Source organism: Anser anser, assembly GCF_964211835.1.
Source record: "Anser anser genome assembly, chromosome: 2".
Taxonomy (NCBI): Eukaryota; Metazoa; Chordata; class Aves; order Anseriformes; family Anatidae; genus Anser; species Anser anser.
In genome coordinates, this window is record NC_139721.1 from 144,259,189 (window position 1) to 144,283,686 (window position 24,498).

A 24,498-nucleotide genomic window follows, 5' to 3' on the forward strand; every position below is an offset into this window, starting at 1 on the left:
GACCTTCTCCCCTCCTTTCCTCCACCTCCCTCAGAAACAATTCCCCACACTGTTCCTTCCCACCCACATACTGCTTTTTATTTGATTAAACTCTTGTTATTGAAATTTCCAAGATGTAAGGCACATTTTCCTCTCATGGAGTTATTTGTTTGGTACCTTACAAAAACAGATGTTCATATTTTCTATTTCAGTGTTTGCAGGCTGTTCTTATCCCTTACCATAGGTGATACTGTATGGAAATTGTGACGTTCAAAGAGCTGGCCAGGGTGGCAGGCGTGAAGCTGCAGCGTGCCAGGGTCTTCAGTTCGAAGTCATCTGCTCTGCAGCAAGGCACTAATACCAGTGTTAGTGTGGTGGGGTGGGATGGCAGTAACAGGGGGTAAAAAGTCTGAGATAAGGTGTTGCATTACATGAATCAGAATGTGTAATGATGTCTATTTAGCTCTCTTACCTTGGGTGTTAAAGTGTATCTAGAGTTAGCTTCTTCTTGTCCCAAATCAGAAAGGGAGATAAAGCTGTGGGTAAAGGTGACTAACCATCATTTTTTCCCCACTTGAATGTCAACGCTTTTTTCCTGATGACCACGGTCCTCTTCCTCAGGTTGATTTAGGGCATGCACAAGTGTTTATTGCTTCCAGACCTTTTATTTAAAAAATTGGAGGAGGACAAAGAAAACAATAATAAAACATGGAAAGCAGAAAACCTAACCTATTTCACATGATGTAGCAGCCTAGTTGTGACAGTTGTTAGCTTGAGCTGACTGTCTTTCCAAGTGAATGAAGGATGCTCTGGTACTCGACGACGTATAAGGCACTTAATAGCCTTTTCGGCTGGAGGTGGGCTAGGACACTGCATCCTTCTTCATAACTGTGAGCTCATTGCTGTCAAGTGACAGGTGATTAGTGCTGCTCCCCAGAGCTCAATTAGAGATGGAATTGGAAAGATGACTGCATCTTCTGCCTGAATATCAAATGTTCAACCTCTTAGTGACTCTTTTTAATAGTTGTTTTAGTGATTACGGCTGGTGGTGACGCCTGTGGTTTTCATGAATGATCATATAATTTGGCACCACTGTCAGCCTCTGAACTTCTCTGAAGGATTTGAAACCTGTAGGTTGGATAAGACATGGTTTAAGTCTGCAGTGGAGATGTGTAGAGAAGTTTGTGCTCGTTTTCTTGTTTGCTTCAGTTGGAATAGTTCAATTTCACTCCTCCAGCTAATTTTTTCCCCTCATACGTATGACAAATCATAACTGAACTTGGAGGTATGAAGTATGAATACTGAAACTCCACAATTTTTTTAACAGTGACAGTAATTCCATTACAAGTAATCCTAGAGGTTGTATGAGATAGTTTGTCATTGTAAATTTTTAAATCAAATTCAATTGTTTAACTTTAATTTAACCACTTAACAGATTAACCATTATCCTTGGACTTGAAATAGGAACAAATTCACTGAAATCCCTTGCAAAGCAGATGAGACTAAATGATCACAAAGCCCCTCCTACCCCCGGCTATTTAATTTCCCTGATATACAATACCAAATTAGTGTGCAATTTCTCTTAAGGTAATATAAAACTCTTTACCTCTAGATTCTACTTGCATGGATTCATATGGATAGACCTGTGGTTATTTTCATCTTGCTTATATGAGCTAGTGGTTACTAATATATCATACTTGATAATATACATATCTGAACATAGTCCCTTTGTTTTAGGAGTCTATTTTAGTTGTTAAGGATGGAAAGGCCACACCAGCGACTGAAGTGAACTCCCTGAACACAAAGGAGAATAGAGATGCGCTCAGTTTCTTAAGCCTCCCCACTTCAGGTCTAATATTTATTTTGTTTCTGGAATATAGTAGGCTAGACAGTGCCAGGCCGCTTCGTACTGGGAGCATTCATGACGTATTTCTCAGTGGCTACGTGACTTCACATGAACACTGAGATAGATTTTCAATTATGGGATGCTTCTTCTGATTTAACTATTAATAATTAACTTCCCAGTTTTTTAGCTATGAATAATCGCTAGAGCCATAGAGGCACTGTTGTATATTATGAGTTTTACAAATTGAGCGAAGCCAGTATTTGTTAATTGTTCCTTTTATGCACATGCTAAAACCAGAAGTGTTTAAGTCGCTCTGGGACATTAATTTTGAGCACAATTAAAACAGCATATCCTGTTAGCAATTGTTCTCCATGCATTGTTTTGATATTGATGGGTCCAGATCTGAGCACAGTAATTAAAAGGAACTACTGTTATTGTTGATCCCACAGATAAACAAATCCCGATTGCGTGCTGTGAACTGGTTAATCAAGTTTATTTAACTTGTTGTTGGTGATTCATCCCAGCAGTTGTGCTATGTAGCTCTCTATTTGAGCCTAACAGTATAATGGTTCTGGCTGTCTCCAGTTTCTCAGCTGCTAAAGGAATTTCATTAATTCTTTTAAGTAAACTTAGGTAACACCTTAAAGAATGGCCTTGACATACGGTAGTTACATCCACTTTGGGACCAAGAACTTCTTCCTTAAAGAGAGAATATGGTTTGAGGTTGTGCCATCCTGACTGTTCTTTTCATGAATGGTGCTGTCCTGAGCAGCAGCAGAGGTGATTATGTGAGGCTGGGTGGGCTCCTTTGTTTGACTTTGATGATACTGAAGCGTGCCATGTTTAGTCTCACTTTTTGCCAATGTTCTTTAATTCTGTTTGAGAGGCTACTTCTGCAGCCGTGGGAGTTCTCCCACAGTGGCACCCACTTTTCAAATCTCACATCCACAACCAAATAAGCAATCTCTCCTATATCACCTCTGTATTTCAGAGGCTCAGGCTTAGGCCCCTTAACAGCATCAGCAGTACCATCTACTGTCACTCCCAGCAGTGGCAGTACCTTGCTGCTGCCTGGGCAGCAACAGTTTCAGGCCACAGGTTTGTACCAGCTGTCCCCACCTGCTGCCACCGTCCCAAGGGGCACCTGGCTGCTTGGTAGGACATGTAAATGGATGCACTATCACGGGTCATGACAGACAGAGAGGTGGCCTCATGTGCTCTTGGCTATGATAACTTAACAGTGCTAGCATAAAGCAGGTATTTTAATTTTGACAACGTATGTTTATTTATTTAATAATCCTATAGTCATTTTCTAGAGTGCTTTTTTTTTTCCTTTTTTTTTCCCTACCTTGGATGAAGGCAAACTGTCCTTAAAGTGCTACCGTGCACTGATGTTTTGGACTTATTAAGACACTTGGTACAAGCCATACTGATCTCCAGAGTTAACAGCATTTTCACTCAAGGCTACAGAAGTGCCTTCCTTATAGGCATTCGTAGGCAAGTATGTTCTGTGCTTTCACTTGCATTATTTCAGGAGTAGGCCTTTTTAAATGACCTTACTTTCTTCACTGTTGGTTTCTGAGCCCTGTGTACAGGTAATGTCTTGGTATAGCTTCCACATTGCAACTGCACTATATTTCTTTTCCCATCGGAGATTTCGGAGTTATTTTTTATTTGTCGAAGGAGGTGGTGGTCAGTGATCCCTCAATGCATGATATTCCTTTATGAGTCCTCTTCTCCTTCCAGCTGGCTGAGTATAACTTGCAAGAGGCTTGTAACACTTGTCCAGACTCTAAAAAACCTTGGTGTTAAAGGCACATTCCTCAGCATCACAAAAGACAACATCAGATAACTAGGCTGGCTGGACATCACTTCTCATCCTAAAATAGTTCCCAATCAGAATCAGCAGAGATTAACCCAAGGCCAGTAAAAACAGTATCTAAACACAATGTGTATTGCACTGTTTTCTTAATACTGCAAAGCAACTTAAGGAGTATTCTGTTGGGAACACTGTACTGCAGGCCTTAAATAGCAGTGCTAATGTTTAGATTGTATTTTCATCTTTTCTGTGTTTTCCCTGCCAGATTTCTGGGACCTTTGCCAGGTTCCAAGACAATATAAAATTAATTGTTAAGAAACAAAATAAATATTTGTTAAGTGGTAAAGAATATGCATGCCTGATCTCATGAACAATAGTTCTCTGCATTTATTAATTGTTAATAGTAATTCACACACATAATTTTTCTGTCTGAATGGGGAGGATTGGGGCACAAGGAGAGTGATTTTCCTTGAGCTTCTGTATTGAATTTATATATATACACAACATTTCTGCATTTAATAATCCAAGTAGACAGGGTGACATTTCTGCCAGATAGAGATGTAGGAAATGTAGGAGAATTTTCCTAGCCTGCCTGGACTGTGTGGTTGAGAGGTCATTTCAAGCAATTTAGCTGATGTTATACTGCAGTGAGTGTTGAAGAAAGCTTGGAAGACCAGATTATGCTAGCTATGTTTAAAAAGACATCCGAGATATTAACTGTTACTTGGTGTTGCAGTATGAGGTTGGTTTAAATGAGAAATTGCTTATTTTTAGTAATACCTCAGTAATGCTTTGTTCTTAACCTACTTCAGAAGTTGTCCGTGGATAAACTTTCCGGTCTTGATGCTGTAACTCAACACCCGGTTTGTTCCACCATCTCTAGCTCTGTATTATGATCCCGATAGACTAATTCGGCCTGATATTCTCCACTAAATCAACACATGTGGCATCTGATGGAATCTGTGGGATTTGATCTCACTCTTCTCAGGCACGTTATTTTTTGCCTTGCAGCCCGGTGGATCTATCGATTCGCAGGCGGACTTCCTGCTTCTGGTCTGCCAAAAAAGAATTAGCTACGTGTTTCTCTATGCTTTGCTACTGAGGCTTCAGAATCCCTCTTAACCCAAGCCCCTGCTTACATATTGCTACCATTCATTTTTATTGGCTTCACTAAAGTTGAATTCCTCTATCTTGATTTTCCCTAATTCATTCTCCGAGCAGCTTGAAAGAATTCCGCCGAAAACAAAACCTCAAAGCGCTCGTATAATGAATTACTTTCAAACTAGACGCTAGAAAAGACAGAGGAGCATTTATCAGGAATGCTTGTGGGCTCGGTGGTTACGAGCTTTAAAAAAAAAAAAAAAAATACTCGGTGGAAAGCCTTTTGTCCCATGACGGAGATTTGAAAGGCTTCGGCTTCGGATTCCAGCGGAGGCTCGGGCCTGTAATCACGCCTGCAATGTTCCCCCCTCAGAAGGCTTCCCGGGCAGCCAGCCGGCGCGGGGCTCGCCTGCAGCCCAGCCCCGTCACCTGTTGGGGCCCGGCCGGAGGAGGGCTCGGGGAAGCCGCCCGGCCCCGCCGCCCACCGCCCACCGGCCGTGAGGGGGCTCCGCGGCGGGGCGGGAGGGCCGGGCCGAGCCGGGCCGGGCCGGGCCGGGCCGAGCCGAGCCGCGTTGCCGGCCCAGCCTGGCGCCGCTCGCCCCGGCGCTGCACTTCCCGGCTGGGAGCGAGGGGAGCGTGTGCGGTAGGCAGGGACAATGGAGGAGAAGGAAAGCCAGAAACTCGAGCCGTGCCGGGCTTGCTCCGCAGACGGCAGGCAGATGAAGGGTGAGTACGAGCAGCGGGCAGAGATGGAGTTAGGGGTACCCGTGCCCCTCGGGGCCGCTCGTGGTGTTGAAGCGTGGCTTTCTGCCGGTTTGCGAGCTCGCTGTCACGGGGGGGAGCCGGGCTTCGCGGCGGATCGCGGTGTAAATCCCCCGGGGTTTGCACCGGAGCGAATCCGGAGCGCGGCCGGCGTGGTTTACACGCGCGGTCAAAGCCGCCGTGCGCTTGCACAGCCGCTGTTGTGCCGCTGGATCCTGCGTGGGGTAGCCCAGGTGGAGCACACCGCTCAGGTGGCCTGGCGAGTACCTGATCTGATCTGCACCGCGTCCAGGATTTGTGGAGCACCTGCATGTGCTCCCCGCAGGCACCTGAGGAGAAGTCCTGCTGCCCGCAACATCAGCAGCCCGCGGTCGAGTGCATGTGGTTTGGGAAAAGCACACAGCCTCATGAGCGTGTTAGACTGGAAAGTGTTGCGTACAGAACTTAGTTTATTGATTTTTTTTTTTTCTTGGGGGTGCATTGTCTGACTCTCTTTTGGCCATTTTTGAGGTTAAAATCCTGGGCAGTGCAAGTCACGTGCGTCATATCTGTATGCTTATGTTTAGTGGGAAGGAAATCTTCACTTAAAGAATGTATCTGAATAGGCAAAAAAAAAAAAGCCATCAGTAACATAGTTCTTCTGTGTGGGTCATATGAAGCTGACTGAGATACATGTGGTCTGGAAAACAGAGGTCTGACCAGACCCATCCTCCGATTCTCTAAAAGTTTTGATCCTGAAAACTCATAACTAAGTTGAGTAGTTTTAGCCCATATCCAGTAGCTACATTTGAAAATCTATTTGGAAACAGACTTAATTGCAAAGACGATGGAGTAGCTAAGAATGATTCCCAATAATCTCAGATGTGCTGCCAGCATAAGTATAATGGAGATGGGTTTGATTCATACTGTTAAATTTTTTTTTAATTTATTTTTTTAATACTTACGGTATGCGCCAAGGCTCAGCTTTATGGAATCAGTATGGGTCAGATCCATACTTGCTGCTTTCTGAAATTATTCTGAAAATGTTCTTCTCTCATATCACCCGGATTGAAAAACACGGTATTAAAAGTTTCACAAAATGGTGAGTAATGGAGTAAAGTGACTTTCCTGATCTTTGTAGACTTCATGGAGGGTGTAACTGGGAAGAACTGCATACCAGGATGCATTGAAGGACTTTTTTTTTCCCTTTTGATTTCCAGTTTACGGCACTCATGGTACTCTTTCTGATAAACCCAGACATATTGCTTCTGTGCTGCAGACTTGGACCTTCCCTGTTGTTTTACCCACTGTAGTAATGGGTGAAGTTAAGAAATCTTGAAATTAGTTTTCAGATCAGAGGAAACTCCCAACTGTAAGGGTTACCCAAGGCTTTGGATAACCAAAGCTCTACTCTGCCAATCAGCAAATCCTCCTTTTGTTGCCTTCTAGCCTTGCTACTCTACTCAACAGAAAGATCTTCAGCTCTTAGCTTCTGAACATGAGGGAGGGAGACAGGGAGACAAGCTTATCTAGCACTTCTCTTTCTGTGTTTTCCATTGACTCTATTTACTCCTTTTCTAAGGAGGGTACTTGCATAATTTATCCTTTTGCTACTCTTAGCTGTCTTCTGGGAACCATCACATGATCCTTCACGCATTTCACAGTTATCTGCGGGGATTGATTTTCTAGGCCTATTATCTTCCCTTGGAAGATACGGCCCGTTTGCCCACACTGTTGTTGAGCAACTCCAGGATCCAGAATATGTCTCTTAGTTTCTCCTCCTTGGAGTGCTGTGGTGTAGAGCTCATGTGCCCTAGGTACACTGGGGGTATTTTGCCATTCCACGTCATCCTTGCCATCAAAATTATCCATCGCTATCTAGGAAGTGCCCAGGGAAGAACTGTTACGCAACTGCTAGGCAAAAGACCAATATTCAAACATTACAGAGAGTTTGATTTCCATTTCAGCAAAGATGGATAATATTACCCAGGCTAGTTTGTTTGTTCCTGATCTGCATAAATTTGGGCACCAAAAAGGTATGGTAGCTACCACAGCAGAGCAGCAAGAAAGATACGTGCTGATGTGTGCTGCAATATGACAGGACCTTGCCCAGGTCAGCTTGCTGGCAAGACTAGCAATTAGTTTGCATAGTTTGCATTCCTTTCTTTTCACTGCTATTTATACAGTATTTTCCAAATATATGAAAGAAAAATAATAGAATTTGTTGATCTTTCTAATATAGTATACAAAAACTATGTGATGTATGATTCTTTCTCAGGGTTTCACCCAGTAACAGATAATTCTAAAAAGCTTTGCTTGATATGTCTCAGTATGTTTCAGATAATTAGCTTTTCCTTAAATTACTGAGATGACTGAAGTGCAGAGTATAGAGGGACTTTGCATGAGATAAAGGAGCTGAAATCCCCATTCATGAGCTCTCGGTTGTGTTTCTCAGTATAGCTTTACCTGCCTTCTTGAGGAAGTGCCTGCCACCAATCCAATGACTGAAACTGCTGCTGTGACAATACTTTAAAGGTCTGTACAGAATAGCTGCATTCAGTCACCCACACTCACGCTCACTCCCTAGAGCTCTAAGGAAATCCCTTATTTATGTCCAACACCTTTGTTCCAGCAGCCTCAGGGATATAACCTCTGTGCTCTTGGTGCAGCAAATTAAGACGGTAAATTCCAGCAAGCCCCATCCCACCTCTTTACTCCCATCTAAAATCCATTGAAATGACCATGCAGCTTTCAGAAACCATTTTGACCGAGTACATCTGGAATAACCGTGCTTGCTTCTTGCAAGTAAAACTCTTTTTTGCCACTTTTCTCAAACCAGCCAAGTGTACCTGGCAGTAGGTGCTCTGAATGTTTAGTAAATAGGATGGATATTTTTTGTTATTCAGTTGTGCTTGGAAAAGATGAAGTGTTCTGTAGCCTGGAGAGTACATGTGCATGTGTACGTATGTATGTAGGTGAGACTGCTGCTCTGAAGTTTTTACAAGGGTTGTTCTTCTAAGAAAGTCTTGCATGATATGAGCTAGAGTTGCCCTGTGCTGTGTGTGATTTTTGACCTTGCCCATCTTTTTAAAGGACCACAGAAAAAGGGCAGATTGAGGAAAGAAACCTAACTTTGCAGTCTGAAGCATTGTACAGGTTTGTTCCACCAGTTCCCAGGGATGTGAAAGCAGGTGAAAAAATGTATGGGGCTGCATAGCAGACTGCATCCATGGTGTCATCCAACAGCTGTGATGTGCTGTGTCTCCAGTGCTGCAGAGCTCAGAGATGATGTTTTGAGCCCACCTGAGAGCAAAACTTCCCCAGGAACCAAGGCTGCTTCCAAAGTAATGTCTGGATCTGTGCTGCTCAAGGCGTGGTGCCACTTCCAACCTCTGGGCTTCTGTTTCCTGTTCTGGTTTCAGGATAGGTTTCCATGAATGCAAACAAGAGGATCTGCTGATATTTTGGAGTCCATGAGCAGTACAGGGAGCTTACAGAAACATGCAGAGTCTTTGAGGGACAGCCTTTCATGGCCTGGTCCTTTTGGACCAAGGGAATGGCTTCCCCATTTAAAGTGTTGGGACTGCACGGAGACAGCAGCTCCACCAGTGGAGGATTTACTTTACTACCAGGGCTTGATATTACGTGGGACTTGGCAGACAAGTGACAATGTGCGCTGGGAGGCAGAAAAATACTCAGAATAAAATCCTCAGGCAAGTGGTAGGCAGGCTGTCAAGCTGACTGAGTGAACCATAAAAAGAAGTGAGTAGGTGCCTGTTTCCAAACAGCAGTGCCGTATGAATGGCAGCACTCGGGGGAGCCTGTCACTGGGAGTAGAAAGGGCTGCGAGTGGAAAAGTGTCAGATGGAGAAAAATGGAGATGTATTAAAAATGCATAGAGGAAGGGCCTTGCTGCTCCTGGGGTCGTGCTGTAAAGGGTTAACCCTAACAGGGACGCCTGGGCCTGCCCAGCACAGAGGAGGAAGGCCACAGGGGCTTGGAGAGGCCTTTTCAGTGCTGCTGTTTTCTTTTTTTTTTCTCTTTGCTGACAAAAGAATGAGGGATTTTTCAAAGGTATTAGGTAACAAGGCTCCAGACTACACTTCTTCATGCACCAGAGGGTTCATGTTACACAGTTACCTGAAGATAAGCCAGCACTTACATACATACCCTCTGTGTCTGCCTATCTCCTTGCAAAAATAGTCATGGTCTTTGGTCTTAAAGTAGATTTTAAAGTTGTAAAATTTATCTGAGTTTTTTTTTTTTTCCTTTTATATCACTCAAAGCTTGCTTCTTTTTCTGTTTCTTGAGAAATGGTTTATTGAAAGAGTGATGTTGTATTTTCCAGCCTGCTGTCCTGAGACGTATAAAATCCAAGGGAGATCTGTGAAATTTAAAACCGTACCGCAGTCAGAAATTGAGAGGGAAAAAAAACCACTCCAAAACCTTATTATTATTTCATAGGTGTTTCTGAGCATGCTGGAAAACGCACTGAAAAAAGATTAAGGATTTCAAATCTGCTTTGTCAAACGTATTTTCTTGGTTGGTGTCCTTCAAGATACTAGTTACAGGGCCATTAAGTGTACTGGAGGCTACTGAAGAAAACTGTTCCTTCTCCTGAAAAGCATCCTGTAGGTTTTAAAGGTCAGGGAATAAGGGCCCTGTCAGATCTTCTTTTCAAGTCACATAATGGTAAAGATGATATAAAAGGAACATCTACTTTAATCATGTTCACTTTTCTGTGAGGCAATACCATGGTTCCGTGTTAGAAGTAAGTACTGTGCATAGCTTATATAAACGATTATTTCCAGGCTGCTTATTAGAACATATATATGCCTAATGATGCAGAACATGCCATTGAATGCTACCAGACTTGTAAAATAACCTAGCTTTTTTACCAATCTGATTATTTTCTCTTTCATATTAATGTGAATGTCGGGATTAAGTTATTAAAATATTCTGTGTTTTTTGTGTGTTTTTTTTTTTCTTTTCAGACCAGGGAAAACACAGTTTGCATGTAACATCACTAGACGATGCAGAATGTCTCCGATCTAAGGAGCTGCTTTCGACTCCGAACAGTCACACTCCTAACTCCAAGTCCACCCGCAACATCCCTCGAAGACATACAGTAGGTGGCCCTCGCAGTTCCAAAGAAATACTGGGAATGCAAACCTCGGAAATGGACAGAAAGAGAGAGGCTTTTCTTGAGCATCTGAAACAGAAATATCCCCATCATGCTACAGCAATAATGGGACACCAGGAGAGACTGAGAGATCAGGTATGAGAGTCAAATTCATGTCTTGCTTTTTGTTAAACAGTCCTTTTAACTTCTACAAGATTGAATGTTACTTCACCATAGAAGGTGAGAATGTAACAAAGCATAAACAGATTTTTTGTTTGATGTAGCTAGAATTCAGTTTCTCCCTTGAAATCTGAAGAAACAAAAATAATGATCAAACTTTAATATTACCTTGGAGTTGTTTGTTGAAACTGACATTTTTTAGGTGCTTTTCATTTTTTTGTAATATACAGGGAGAAAGGGATGAAGGTGAGACTCTTGATCTTAGTACATCGGTCTCCATCTACTTTTCACAGCTGAGGGGAAAATATGGAACAGCTGTTAACTTTTGTTACATTTTCAGTATTGGCACCACTGCCCAGGAGAAAAGAAAATAACTGAAGACCTTGTCTGTATGCTTTAGCTGGCTCTGTTACCCTTTCATTTGCTTTCTTTTCTATTTTTGAGTCTTTTAATACAGAGTGGATGTATCCACAGGTATCTGCCTCCTCCAGACTGTCTTGAGATCAACATCAGTCTGCCAGAAGCCTACCTTTAGGTGGTTTGCCTTTTGCCTGCCTACAATTGCTTTTCAGCAGTGAGAAGTAGATTCAGGGTCAGAGAAGACGTGACATGTTGATGTATTTCTCCGAACAGGTGGAGGTTGCTGTCACACTGACCTGAATTCAGGGAATGCCAAGCAAGGGACTGTTCACAGCATGGCTCTGGTTTTGGGTGCAAAGTTAGAGTTTAATCTGTTAAACCTTACAGACAACCTACATTCTATTCCATAATACATTTTTTCAATAAACCAGCAGAATTTAGACTTAACTTTTAAAAATCACACACCCATTATTCTCAGTTTAACAAATGATTGACAGCAAACCTGTTAAAAGTTTGTATTTTTTTTTTTCACCTAATATTTTGCAGGTATTTCAGCACTGGCAGCAAATTAATTGTAAGTAAGGAATAAAAACAGGTTGGCAAAATATTGTAGTCTGTTATGGGAGTGCTTACTGAATTCCTAGCTTCTTTTGAAGCCTTCCGAGCCTTTGGAGATCAGAACAGTTGTCACTCGGTACCTCCCCCTTACAACTCCTCTTTGACGGGGTCTCTAGAGATCCCAAGTGTTATCCCTGCTTAGAGCACAACTGCTAGAATCCATACGTACCCTGCTAAAATTGCTGTAAGACTTCAGCTCTAACAAGGATGATCTATTCTTTATTTTTAAAACAGCTTCCCTGCTTTCCTTTGAAAGTCTTGACACCCCCCCTTATCTCTTTCATGAACTTTAGTGACTGGGTGGAATGTGCTGGGTGGTGGATAAAGATAGCATACAAATTAAATAAAGGGGGTGGGGGTTGAAATTCGGAGATTAGATCTTCTGGAGTCATGTAAATATTTAGTTCCAGTGTTGCAGACACTGCAAACCCAGTTTGAACAGCCTACAGCATTACACCCTACACATTTTGTAATTTGATCCTTTTCTGAAGGCAATAAATTACAGAAGGAATGCAGTAACTGTTCCTGCTATTTGTTTAAAATGTGTCGTCCTTGCTAATTTATTGAGGGTAAAATTATGTGAATGTCTCCCGCTTCTATTTTTTTGATGATTGGATGTATGTAGGGTATGTAATAAGTGTGAGTTTTAAAACAAAATTACTTTAAAATTACCATTAGAGCATCAGACTATCTTTCTTGGGCATGGGAAAGACTGAAGACTCCATCCATTCAGCATAACTTAAAAAAAACACTGTAAACTGAACTGAAGCCACATTAAAAACACAAATAAATTTATCCAGTTGATACTAAGAAATTTGCATAGTTGAAATGTGTCGAGCGTCTGACTCATCAGATACCGTAACAGATTGTTATGGTCATGGCTTTGCAGCTCAGAGGTTTTTTTCTTACCATTTGTGTCTATGCTTGCACACCTGTGTGTCTGTGTATGTGAGTACAGATAGGAATGTGTATACAAATATATGCATATATGAATGTATAATGCAGTCTTACTTAGCAGTTTTGTGAAACAAAACATAATATAATTTTGCTTTTAAGAGTGTGCATGTGTTTATAGCGTAGAGACTTCCTAATTTCCCTGTATGTGCATAGCAGTGGTATAGAAGACACAAACTGCATACACGTAGTAAATATGCATGTGTAACGTACATACGTCACATACAAAATCGGTGAGATATGTGGGAGGCCATGAATTTAAATGTCACTGTTAAAAATAATCTTCTAGGCTGCTTTGCTCCCTTCTTGTTTCTCAGCTGCTCCAGTATCTGGCATCATTATCCATGGTGGGAATTTCCCCACTGTGAGAGATCTATCGGGGTAGTAGCCAACACTACACTATTTTCTAATCTCTGTGTCAAACAGTGCAGCTGGAACATGAAACATCCCAGTATTTACAGTCAAGAGATTGTCCCTTGGATATCATGTCATTTGTCTTCCAGGTTGCTCTAAACCCTGACAAGTCCATAACCAACAAAAATGGGCCAGAAAATCAAGATTGGTAATTGTTTCATTTTTGTGGGCTTTCTTCTCAGGTCCGTTTCAACCATCGTATCTGAGTATAGCAAACTGACCCCTGGTTTGTAGCAAGCAAACATTAGGAAAAAAAATGTGTTTGATGTTGTCAGGTCATATTGTATCACCTCTGCCAGCAAGGTCAGCTCTGAACATTGTACGTATCTTACACTACGTATTAATGGTTTCCTCCAGGCTTCATTTATTCAGATAAATCCCTCCCTGGATGTCCCTCCTTGGGACCCATTTCTACTCTGATAACCTACCACAAATCAACAGTACAATCACAGCCAGGTAAAATGTCAGCGAGGATTAGTAATGGTTAGCTAATGTGGTGACCTGAAACCTCCCAGCTGTGCACACAGATCGTCTCTCCACCACCCCACAGGTTTGCCATCCTGCGTGTGGTATCCTATTCTGGAAGGAAAAGCTCGTGGAGACAAGGGCTGCCTTTATTTGTGGAAGGGCCCTGGGATATGGCTGCAAGTCAAATCACCTACCGCTGTGCAGCAAACCAGGGGCTTCCCCCCAGCCCAGTGGCTTTTCTTCACACCGTGCTTTGTCCCCTTGCAAGTGAACCCCATGGCTAGGCACCAAAGCACCCTCCACCTGCACGCCTGAAGAGAAGAGGAACAAAATCCTTTTATTTGTATAGGTAATGCAAGCTTTGGCAATAGCTTCGGACACCGCGCATCTGCCAGGTCTGCCTGATCTGTGTTGATGAAAGCAAGGCACTGACATAATCTCCAGGAAGGTTAGAAAGAAAAAAAATAATAAGAGAAAGAGAAAGGTAGTCCTGTGAAGTTTGAGCTAGGGTGGATGGTCTGCTGCTGCGCTCGGGCAGGCTGCGGTCACCCACCCAGGTGGGGTGAGCCTGGTCATCCCAGGAGAGGGCCGAACAAGTGCAAGAGCTGGGCCAGAAGCTCTGGGGATGAAAAAGAGTTTGCGATTAAGAGGTTAAAAATGCTAACCTTGCCATGGGAGGGGGGTAATCCCTGCGGTGAACCTGTTTTACAAGTCACCTCGGTAAGGAAAAAAAACCTTTCTGAGGGGCAGAGAGCAAAACCGAGCGTGGAGAAGTTTTTCCGAGCCAGAGCTTTTGAGCGTGCCTTTAGAAAAGGAGCTGGAAGATGTTTGCCGCGGATTTCTTTTGTTGTTGTTTAACCAAGGAAACACACTGTGGGATGAGGAAGGGTTGTGAACAACTCAGCCTCTCAGCCAGGGTTCTGTGAAGTACAGATTTACAGGCAAACAAAATCAGATTTCCGTCAATTTGAAAAAAAAGAGGGGGAAAAACCCAACAACCAAACCCTTCTGGTACGTGCGCAATGCCGAGTGCCTAGAAAATGGTGGTTGGTTTGTTGTTTTTTTTTTTTGTTTTTTTGTTGCATTCAGTTAGGTCTGAACATGACAGGTAACTCTGGCATCTGGGCAGGTGTGGTTAAGGTTTCCGTGGAGATTCATGATGTCATGCTTGATAGAGCATGTCAAGGCAGCTAATTTCACATGTAGATGTTCAAAAAGTCCCATAGGCCAGGAGTGAGCTTTATGCAAATACCAAAGTTACGCTGCAAAAGGGTGAAAGAAAATACGGCTTTGAGATGGAGTGCCTCTTACCTGGCAGCTTCCAAGGATTATTACAGACTTCATCGTAAATTCAAACTTTTGGAAGTAAAGGAGGAGGATATCTGACCGTCTCCCTGGCCTCACCTGTGGGATCTCACATTTCGGTAAATAAGTCTTTTCTTTCTCTGCCCCCACTGTAAAAAAGGCTTTTGAAATCGTGGAGTTTGCTTCACCACGTTGCTCCTCCTGGCAGCAGGGCTGAGTCAATAAAGCAACTTTTCTGGCACGGCACGTTCCCTTTTCTCTTTCGAAAATGAGTTCTTTATTGAATGAACTGAGAATTCGGAATTATTTGAGAGGTATTGTAATGTATTATGTTGATTATGTGAATCATGCTGCAAAAATGTCCTAGGTAGTGTTTTGGAGGAGAAACTAAGAATTGAGACACTGTATTTATTTGTAGATTATTGCCAGATGTCTCTCCTTTAACTGTTAAAATAGAATCCTAAAATTACAACAGCTTTTATTCCAGCATTTGAGGTCTGTAAAAAATACTGAGGGTTTTTAAAGTTTGTTTATTTATTTATTTTTATAGATCATAGTATCACTTGGTCAAACTGAGTATATGTTTTGATATCCTAGGGTAAATCTGAAGCATTTCTCAGTAGATTGTTCTTGGGCAAAAGTACAACTTGTAAAGGGCAAGCATATTTCATGGTAAAAGTCTAGCAATAGAAATTTTTATAGCTAAAAAACAAAAGTTTATATGGACAAAAGGTGATATTATCAGTTCCCCTAGAGAGAGAGTAAAGTCCCCGTGTTCTTTAGTAACCACTTTTGTGCTTACATCGACCCAGACGGATGAAGTAAACATCAGTACCTGGGGGGTAGCCCCCCCATTGACGTTGCTGTGCTATAACGTGAAGCAGGTTTAGTTTTCTTGGTCCAAATCACTCAGTTTGGAAGGGGTTAGGTTTAGGTGGGAGAGCGTGGGGGGTGGCAGTCACTAATGTCCAAGATTCAGAAGGTGAACAGAGAAAAATCGTAGGTTCTGCCTAAAGGCACCTGAGAAAGGTAAACTTGAAAGAAACTTCAGTTCGGTGTAAATCCTCAGTAGATTTAGTGAGTAAGAAGGCTGCAGAATATTGTAAACACATTATCTAATTCCAGGTGAAAAAACAGTGTATAAAGAATTTCTGACATTCTGCATTGCTTGATCAGGGAAGGTAAAATAAGCTTTCTCAGAACCTGTATTGATTATTAAAAATAATGTATTTGAAAGGAGTACAAAGTGAAGAAATCACTAACTAGGGCTTTTTTTTCTCTTTTTTTTCTCATGGCTCTTTTGCTTTCACACCCCTAGATTATATCTTGAAACCAAGCCAGTAATGGGAATATTATAGAATTAATTTCAATTTAACCTTTCTGTAGAAGCCTGAGTGTTAATTATTTAGTACTAGAGTATGTACAAACGACAACTTATCAAATGAACTGGCATATTTGCCATTCATTACATTAATGGTGGTTGATGCCATGGAATATGGCAGGGATAAATTGATTTAGTGTTAATATTGTGTGAATACTTACCTGGTCTGTACTGATAAAGTTAAGAAATGACATTTGATTTTAAGATGTACCTCATATTTCTGAAGAATGTGATTTTAATCTAGATATATGTTTCTGCTGATTTTTATTGATAAGAAAGTCCATTTCATTGGATTATGGGTTCTCATACTACCTTGCATAATGGGTTATCCAAAAATGCCTATTTTTGTCTGAGAGGGCAGTGCTGTACAGCCAGCATAGGGTGTAGGCTTTTTTTTTTTTTTTTCAGTAAGTTGTTTCAGGAGATTTCTGTGAATTCCCACCTCTTCTCTGCAGAAGGGTTACTACCTCGCTTCTCAGATGAGAAGGTGATTCCTCCTCCTCCCCAGTTAGTCGTTGTAAGCCCCACAGAGCGTGTTTAGGAATGGGGGACCCTCCCCAGCATCTGTACGTGTCCCCTGTCTCATGTACCATCTGGTGCAACAATTTACTGCTTTCCAGTGCCTCAGTGGTAAGGGCAACTGCTCCTTCTTACATTGTTAAAAGCGCCTAAGTAAAGCCATGAAAATGAACATAGGAAACATGATTGCAAGCTTAAATCTCTGCTGGAATCCAAGCCCTTAGCTTTTGTTTATGGAAGGACATGAGATGACATGTCCATTTGTTTTGAGTTGAAACATGCTCTTTAGCCCCCAGATAATGCTGTGATTGCGAGATACTTATAAATAGCTAGATAGATAAATGAACAAAGGGCTGGTTCAGTAGGGTTTACTTTGTATTCACTATAAGTGAAAATGGTTGAGGAGGACAAATGTTCCTAGTAGAATGGCTCAGTGGAAAGTCTTTCAACTTTGTATTTTAAAAAAGTAAAGCAAAAGTATATGTTAAACTACTAGCCCTAAGGTATCTCTTGCAATAAGTGGAGTTTAACTAGAATAATAATACTCGCTTTGATAAACATAAGTTCCTTCGTTTATATCAATCAGTTAAAAGTAATAAAAAAGCTGTTCTTTAAAAAAACAAACAAACAAAGCAAAGCTGCAAAAAGGCTAATAAAACAATTCCTTTTTTTCTTCCCTCCCTCCCCCCATGCAAATCACACACCGGAGCAGTTACTTTGCCCCAACAGGATCAGTAGCTTTTTTTCTGTGGCAACGCCTCTGTATTTTAAGTAACGCATATTGTTTGTAACTCAGAAGTCCAACGTGGTTGTTCATATGCTTACCTTTGTTCGTGTAAGTTTTGTACATATATTTTTCTAACCTAATCTTATGACAAAGTATTTTTAGAATCCTTTGTATCCGGCTGACTGAATAAAAGCATGCAGTGAGCTTCTTTTAGTACTTAAATCTAGATCCAATAAAGAATTTAGGACTTAGTTCTCTGTTAAAGCAAAATTCAGGCAGCTTCATTCAAGAGTTACCCATGGAAACCTCTCCCAGTTATTGCAGACACCTGAGATTCCTTAGGTTTCAGAAACTTAAGCTTTTCTGGCAAAAAAATAAAATCCAGAGGTGTTTATAGATGTGTTTTTGCACATACTCAGTTCAGTCCTGGTGCTTTCTGAACTGCTTCTGTAGGTAACTGCCAAGTGCGCAGAAACAGGCAGCAGAGCCTCGTTCGCTGGATGTGGTCAGCGCAGGACTAACTCCTCCAGCGGCGGTGGATGGGGGAACCCACGTCCTGCACAGGGGCCTGGCAGTGACCACCACAGTGGGAGTGGCACCTCCTGCCTCCCCTGACCCCTTGCCTGAGACCCTTATTCCTCTGGGAAGGCTTGGAAGAATTTGGGATAGGCAAACCCTGCATTTTCCCTTTGAAGTCGAGCCCCTGGGCAATGACGTCTTACAGGGCTCAGTCTCAATAGCTGTGTGGTTAGCTCCCCTGGCCAGCTGCTGAATAAACCTCATTACCGGGCTGCAGAATTGAGCTTCATGCTCTCCCTGGCCGTGAGGACCTTGTGCTCCTTTCTCCTTGATGGCAAAGCTTCAGGAGGCAGTGGTGGAGAAGCCGTGGCCCTGTGCGGCGGAAGCCTGCTTATTAAGGCCTGCTGCCCAGAGGTGGAGACGAGGCTGTTGAGCTTCCCTCAGGCTGAGGCAACCAGCAAGTCCAATCTGCTCCTTTACATATCCTGCAGAGGTGGAGCGGTGTGTGAATGGTTCTTTGCCACTGCTTCCTTTTCTAGCTCTGCTTTTTAACCAAAGCACCCGAGGTTGCTGTATTTTGTGCCCAGCTCAGAGAGGAATGGCACTGGAGACATCCTCAAGAGTGCTATTCTACACAGGGTTCGTCAGCAACCCTCAAGTTAATTTCAAGCCACTAATTTGCTTACAAGAGCACCAGAAGTTAGTGGTGGAAGAGAAGGTGCAGACATTTTAGGCCATGCTGTTACTGAGCTGCCGTCTCTCTCCTGTGTTGTTCTGGAAGTGTTACGGGAGGTATCGGGATCACTCATTTGGTGGATGAGGAGACTCGCAGACAGGTGAAGGTGTTTCATGAGGGCAACAGGCCATGAGGGTGGTAGAGCTGAGGTTACAGTGTAGGTTCCCTGGTCCTTGGTCAGGACTTCCTTCTGTGGCCTGTGATCAGCTTCAATGTTATGAGTATTTATTGTGTCCCGGGACTATTTCCTTGCAAATGGTTATGGATGTGCTTTGGCTGTTGTCTTTGCAGCTGAATAGACCTATTAGCTTCCCACTGGAAACATTTTTGTGCTCTTTGCACGTTGTCACTTGGGAGGGGAGCACGTATTTATGTCAGTCATTAGCAAAGTAAATGCACCTCTGGACCATTGCTGCTGCATTACAGCATTTTTCAGTTGATTTTCTAACAGAGGCAGATTCCACTGAAGTCACCTGATTAACTTGCTTGGTTTAACCATAATCCCTGTGATTTAAATCTCTTTTCTGGGCTCAAATCAGAGAACAAGAGTAAATAAGACAAGAAAGTCTCTTATGAACATTCCAATTTCCTCTCTCTGCTGGTGAGTTGAGTACACCGGGAGAAAAAGTGCTACAGTTAAAATTGCAGCCAGCACCTGTGGCTCTGACAACATCCACTGAGGTGTGTTTTTAACATTCAGTAAAGTTGTGCCAGTCCAGTAAATTCAGAATCAGGTGGTGTTAAATTTTGTATCTTGAGACATCAAGCCAACAGAGGGACTTCTGTTGGGTGAGATTTGTTTTTTGAGTCCTTGTTTTGAAGGGTCCTTTTTTGTTTGTTTGTTTTTCCCTATTAGTTAGTACTTTTTGTACTGTTGTATTTTACGGGGTCTCTTGTGCTATGGATTGTAATGATTCCATGCATTCACATGAAAATTGCTGTGCTAGTTAGCACTGAGCATTGTCATTTGTTTAAGTTTAGGTTTTCATTTTTTGGTTAGTACAATCACTTAAAAGAAAAGAAAAATACCTACAAAAATTAGCTATTAAAGAGAGGAATAGAGAAGCTATTCTGTTGGGTCATATCTGAAAACCACAGAGACCAATGATGTATTTTTGTTTGTGGCTTCTGCCATGGGTTCTTGAGGAGGGTCTTAACAATTTCTCAGGAGGTGGATGGTGGATAATCAGCTGTGCACGTCACACACATTCTCTTCCTTAGTAGTTACAGATTATTTTGTCCCACAGCTTGAGATTTATCTTTAGAAATGTTATTCAAGTTAGTCGTTAGACTGGATCTTCTTGATACCTGTGTGAATGTCCAGTCCTGATTCATACTGCTAAGTTTTTGACTTTATTATGTCTAATGACAGTAAATTCCAGAGCTCAACTGAGAAATTTTAAGAATATTTTAACCTTTTATAGTTTTCAACTTCTCACATTTACATTTAGTAGACAGTTTCCATGCTCTTCACATTGATCGAATTCAACATAGAAAAATTAATTGTAATTCAATCAGTTAAATATTTTTTCAGTCTGTAGGGAAGAGGTCTGTCTTCTAAGGAAAGAGAAACCTGAGGAAGGCAGCAAGGGAAAGAAGTAAACAGTGAGAAACCAGAGTTAAAACATTTTTTTTATCTTGGAAAGAAGCTGAGTGATTTTAAATTTTACTTGATATGTTCACTTCCAGAGACACTTACTGCTAGATGAACAAGCAGAAGGCTTTTTCAGTTTGCTCCTACTTTGTGAGTATGTGGGTGTCTAAAGTCTGGAAACAAACTTGTTTCAAACAAAAATGTCTATGTATGAGCTTTGGGCTTTCTTCCACTGTGCTTTGAAAGCATAATTTTAGCTGCCTTTATTCATCTGTAGCCCTATTTTTAGTAACACAAAATACCATACATCAGACTCCTGTAATTAGTAATAAATTACTCACAGAAGGAACAAATATTTGACTTTGATTAGAATAAGTAAGAAGAAATGTCATTTATTTCCCATTGGCTGAATAAATAATTGAATGGCATTGGTTGGTTGATTTAAATAAAAGTAAATAGTGTTTGGAAGCAAGAAGAATTCTTTAGCACAACTTAGAAAAATAATTAAAAACATACAGGTAACATAAACACTTCCATTAAAATGTGTGCCTGAAAAACTAGGATATTTATAAAAATCCTTGTTTTGATTTTGTTTTGATTTCCTTTTTTTTTTTTTTAAGGAAAAGCTGTTTGATTTCCTATTTTTTTAATAAAAAACAACCATTTCAGTAAATTATTTTTTTTGTTGTTATTTTTCTCTTTCAAAGTGTTTAGAAAGCACACACCAAAATCACACAGATGTTCTGGGTTAATTTGTCTCTTTTATCCTGCATATTATGCATTCTTTATTTTATTTTTTTAAAGTTATTTCCCATTTAACTTGCTTAATAGCTTTTCAGTCATTGCCGTTAAAAAGACAATATTATTATGTCCTAGTCATTTCCTAGGCAGGGATGTGGGAGAACCTCAGTGATCTCTGCGCTCGGACTGGAGTCACTGCAGTGTCGCAGGTACCATCGTTTGGCAGTAACTCCTGGCAGCGTTTCGGGATGTTGTTTTTTTTGCTGAGGATCGCTGTTGTTTCAGCTGGTTTTCAGCAGCTCATCCAAGCTGCCATCTCTTTGGCTAGTGCTGCGTGAGAGCAGGGGTGCGAGCAGGGTGGTGCCCGCTGCCAGCCCCTGGCGTGCTGTGATCGTTGTGCGGCACAGCCCGGGGACTCTGCTTTTAGCATCGATGAGCAGCGTGGTGTCTGTCGACGGAGAATTTAAATGAAAACGTGATAGGAGCAGCATCAAAAGCTTTCTGGAAATCAGTGCAGAACTTCTCCCTTCTGAACATCGCAAAAGGGTGGGGTGGGATGGGGTGAGGAGGAGCAGATCACCAAATGTTTCTCTTGGCTTGAATGCTGCTCATATTCATGTCAGTAAAAATGTTCCTGTCCACTGGAGCAAAGCTGGCTCGAACCCGTGGCAGGTTGTCCGACTGACGCTCCGATCCTCTGGTATCAGATGCAAGTGTTTAATTTCTGGCTCGTGTGCACTTCCCTTTTATTTTATTTTTACCGAGCGTTTTCAGCACCAGATGTTACGGCACGCGCGGCCCCGCTCGCTCGGGCAGCCCCTGCACACCTGCTGCTGCTCCTCTGCGGCTCTGGGGCCGATCCAGCAGCCCCCTAATGCCCGGCAGCTGATGGGCACTGCTGTGAAGAAGGGTGCTCTGATCCGGTCCTGAGCAACTGGGTTAATCCCTGGGACCTTACTGCGAGCAGGAGTCAGGTTTCTTCCCCGGGCTGATGAATAACTTTCAGTAACACAAGACCACTGCAGAGGTTGTGTGTGATGCTTGGGTGTTACTGTAGCTTAATTCCACAAGCGTTTTCACCGTAGCATTAACTGTTTGTATTACTTTGATCGTGCTCTTTGCGCAGTCTTTTTACTGTGTGTGTTTTACCCTCTTTTTTTGTTGCTCAATCACGAACTGCTTGGTCTTTGGTATTAATCCTGTCACAAAAGGGTAGTTCTAGCTCAAGTGCAAATGTGTAATCGTGCAATCCCCACCCCTATGCAAGCATGCAACCGTGAGAAACCAGTATTTTTTTGTATGTGAGTCATTCATACACCCGGATGTCCCAAGAAATTTCCCATCAGATGAGGCTCTGCCGCAGATGCACACCTGTAGGAAGCCTGCACTGTGCAGAAGGGGGACTCCTGCTGCTCCTGGCTCTGCTGCTTAATGCCGGCAGCACCCTGCTACCGAGGGCATGGATTCTGAGGAGGAGGTAGCCACTCGTGCTCCTGTGGCACAACCAAGAAGGAAAAGGAGCCTCTCGGGTCTTTGCTGCTCCTCTGGTGCCTCTTCTGTCAGCCAGGTACAGCTCTGATGAGACAGGGCTTTCCTGTGTGGGGCTGGTGTAGGAGTTAATGGAAATTTTTGGATAGATCAATTTTTTTTAAAGACTGCCCTCTGTAAGAAGGAATATCCTTAAGTGTTCATTCTTGTTATTATCCTATTGTCTGTGTGTGTTTCTATGTTGATTTTGAAAGGCACGACGACCTTTAACTTACTGCAGTAGCTGTCAGATGCTCTTGAGGGAGAGACTGAAGGTCTACTGAAGAAAGACTTCCCTTGAACCACATTAACATACAATTTGATTTCATCTCATGGTTTAAAAATTTGTCAGACACTTTCCAAAAACCAAGCTGCTTTCTTCTCTAATTATAGAGTGTTTATATGTAAGGTTTAATCTATTTATTGGAAGTCTTCCAGGACTCTGGAATAACTGCTACTTTGTGGGCCTCTTCTGAACTGATGGGGTTAGAAAACAGTAGATATCTATGCTGAAGATACTTGGGCAGGGAAGATGAGTGAATTGTTTTTTCCCCTCTCTCCTCTTGCTTCTGCCGCCTTATTTTGTGTTGAGATGTCTTTTTTCCTCATGCTGTGACAGCAGGTATTGCTTTGTTTTGAAGAAGCTCTGAACCCACAAGTTCAGTCTTGTTTTTGCATCTCTTCAACCTGTCTCAGAGCTATTTTTCCAAGGGTAGTTCCACTTACAATATGTTTGACAGATTTATCTGTGACTGTGTTGTATAGGCGAAGCCAATTTGAAATTTAGGGAAAGTTTAAATAATTTATAAAAGGAGAACTGAGGAAATAATAATAATTAAAAAATGTTCACAAATTCTTAAACTTGTGAGAAGCTTCTGCTGGATTGTTACTTTTTTAATGTACTTTTTTGAATTTCTCTCAATTCCTGTTATCAATGTATTAGTAGAGAGAGAAAGGGTTAGGCTTTTTGTGATGTATCACAGCTATATGATTTTAGTTGTAAAAACTGGGGCAAATAACTCTGAGTTGATATCAAAAAGATTTTCTGTTTTAGGTGATCATTCTCTGTGAAGACTGCTTTTCCTAAGGGCACATATAACCTTTCAGATTAGATTTACTTGCTGTGGAGCGTTTTAAATACACCAGACTAAACCAAATGCACAGTAAGACCTATAGAGGTATTGAGGCCGCCTGGCAAAACAAGGGCAGCTTAGATAATCATTCAGTAGCTTATTGTGGTGAGATAACATGGAATTCGAGGTATTTTCTACAGTAAAAGAATTTGTGTGTTCTTTTGTTCTGTGCTCTCTGCTGCCACTTGTCAGACTTCTATGGATAATGCCAAAAAGTCTATGCTTTGTCATCGTATTTCACCTTTTTTTTTTTTTTTTTAATTTTAGGATTACACCATTAGCTTTTGAGAGCAGAATGGCTTTTCTAACTTCCTCCCCCCCCCAAAAAAAAAATCAGACAAAAGTTATCAAGCCTTTTAAGTGAGGTTTGTCTAGCCACTGCTACTTCGCTTTTGGCTTATCTTCCCTGTGGTTTGAAAACTTACTTGGATGTCTGGGTTCTGTGATCCTTCAGAGGACTTTTAAAATGCAGTCATCATTTCAAAATGTTCACGTGGCCTTGAAATAGTTTCAGTGATGATAATCTCATTTTACTTACCTCAGTATGTGTCAAGGACCTATGCTTGGAAACATGAATTTACATATTGTTTGACTGCTTATTTAACTAAAATGGCCAACCTGAGCTCATATTGATCTTTCTGCCAATTCACTAAATTACTTGCATTTATTCGACCAAATTCAGCAAAGCAGCCGAGTCTGGTGGCACTCTGTTAC

General features: G+C 41.8%; 1 protein-coding gene across 10 annotated transcripts in view; it reads left to right on the plus strand.

Annotated features, from left to right (window-relative positions):
* Positions 1-24,498, plus strand: part of KIAA1217 — a 240,377-nt gene that overhangs the window by 53,760 nt on the left and 162,119 nt on the right. For 5 of the 10 annotated variants that reach the window (XM_083823616.1, XM_083823623.1, XM_083823625.1 and 2 more), the window contains one exon: positions 10,481-10,764. In XM_083823616.1, coding sequence (XP_083679742.1) covers positions 10,481-10,764 — 284 coding nt within the window. Of the gene's footprint in view, positions 1-399; positions 5,472-10,480; positions 10,765-11,694; positions 15,027-15,238; positions 22,692-24,498 lie in introns of those variants that run through there. The other 5 variants (XM_083823620.1, XM_083823617.1, XM_083823619.1 and 2 more) reach the window with 5 other exon arrangements.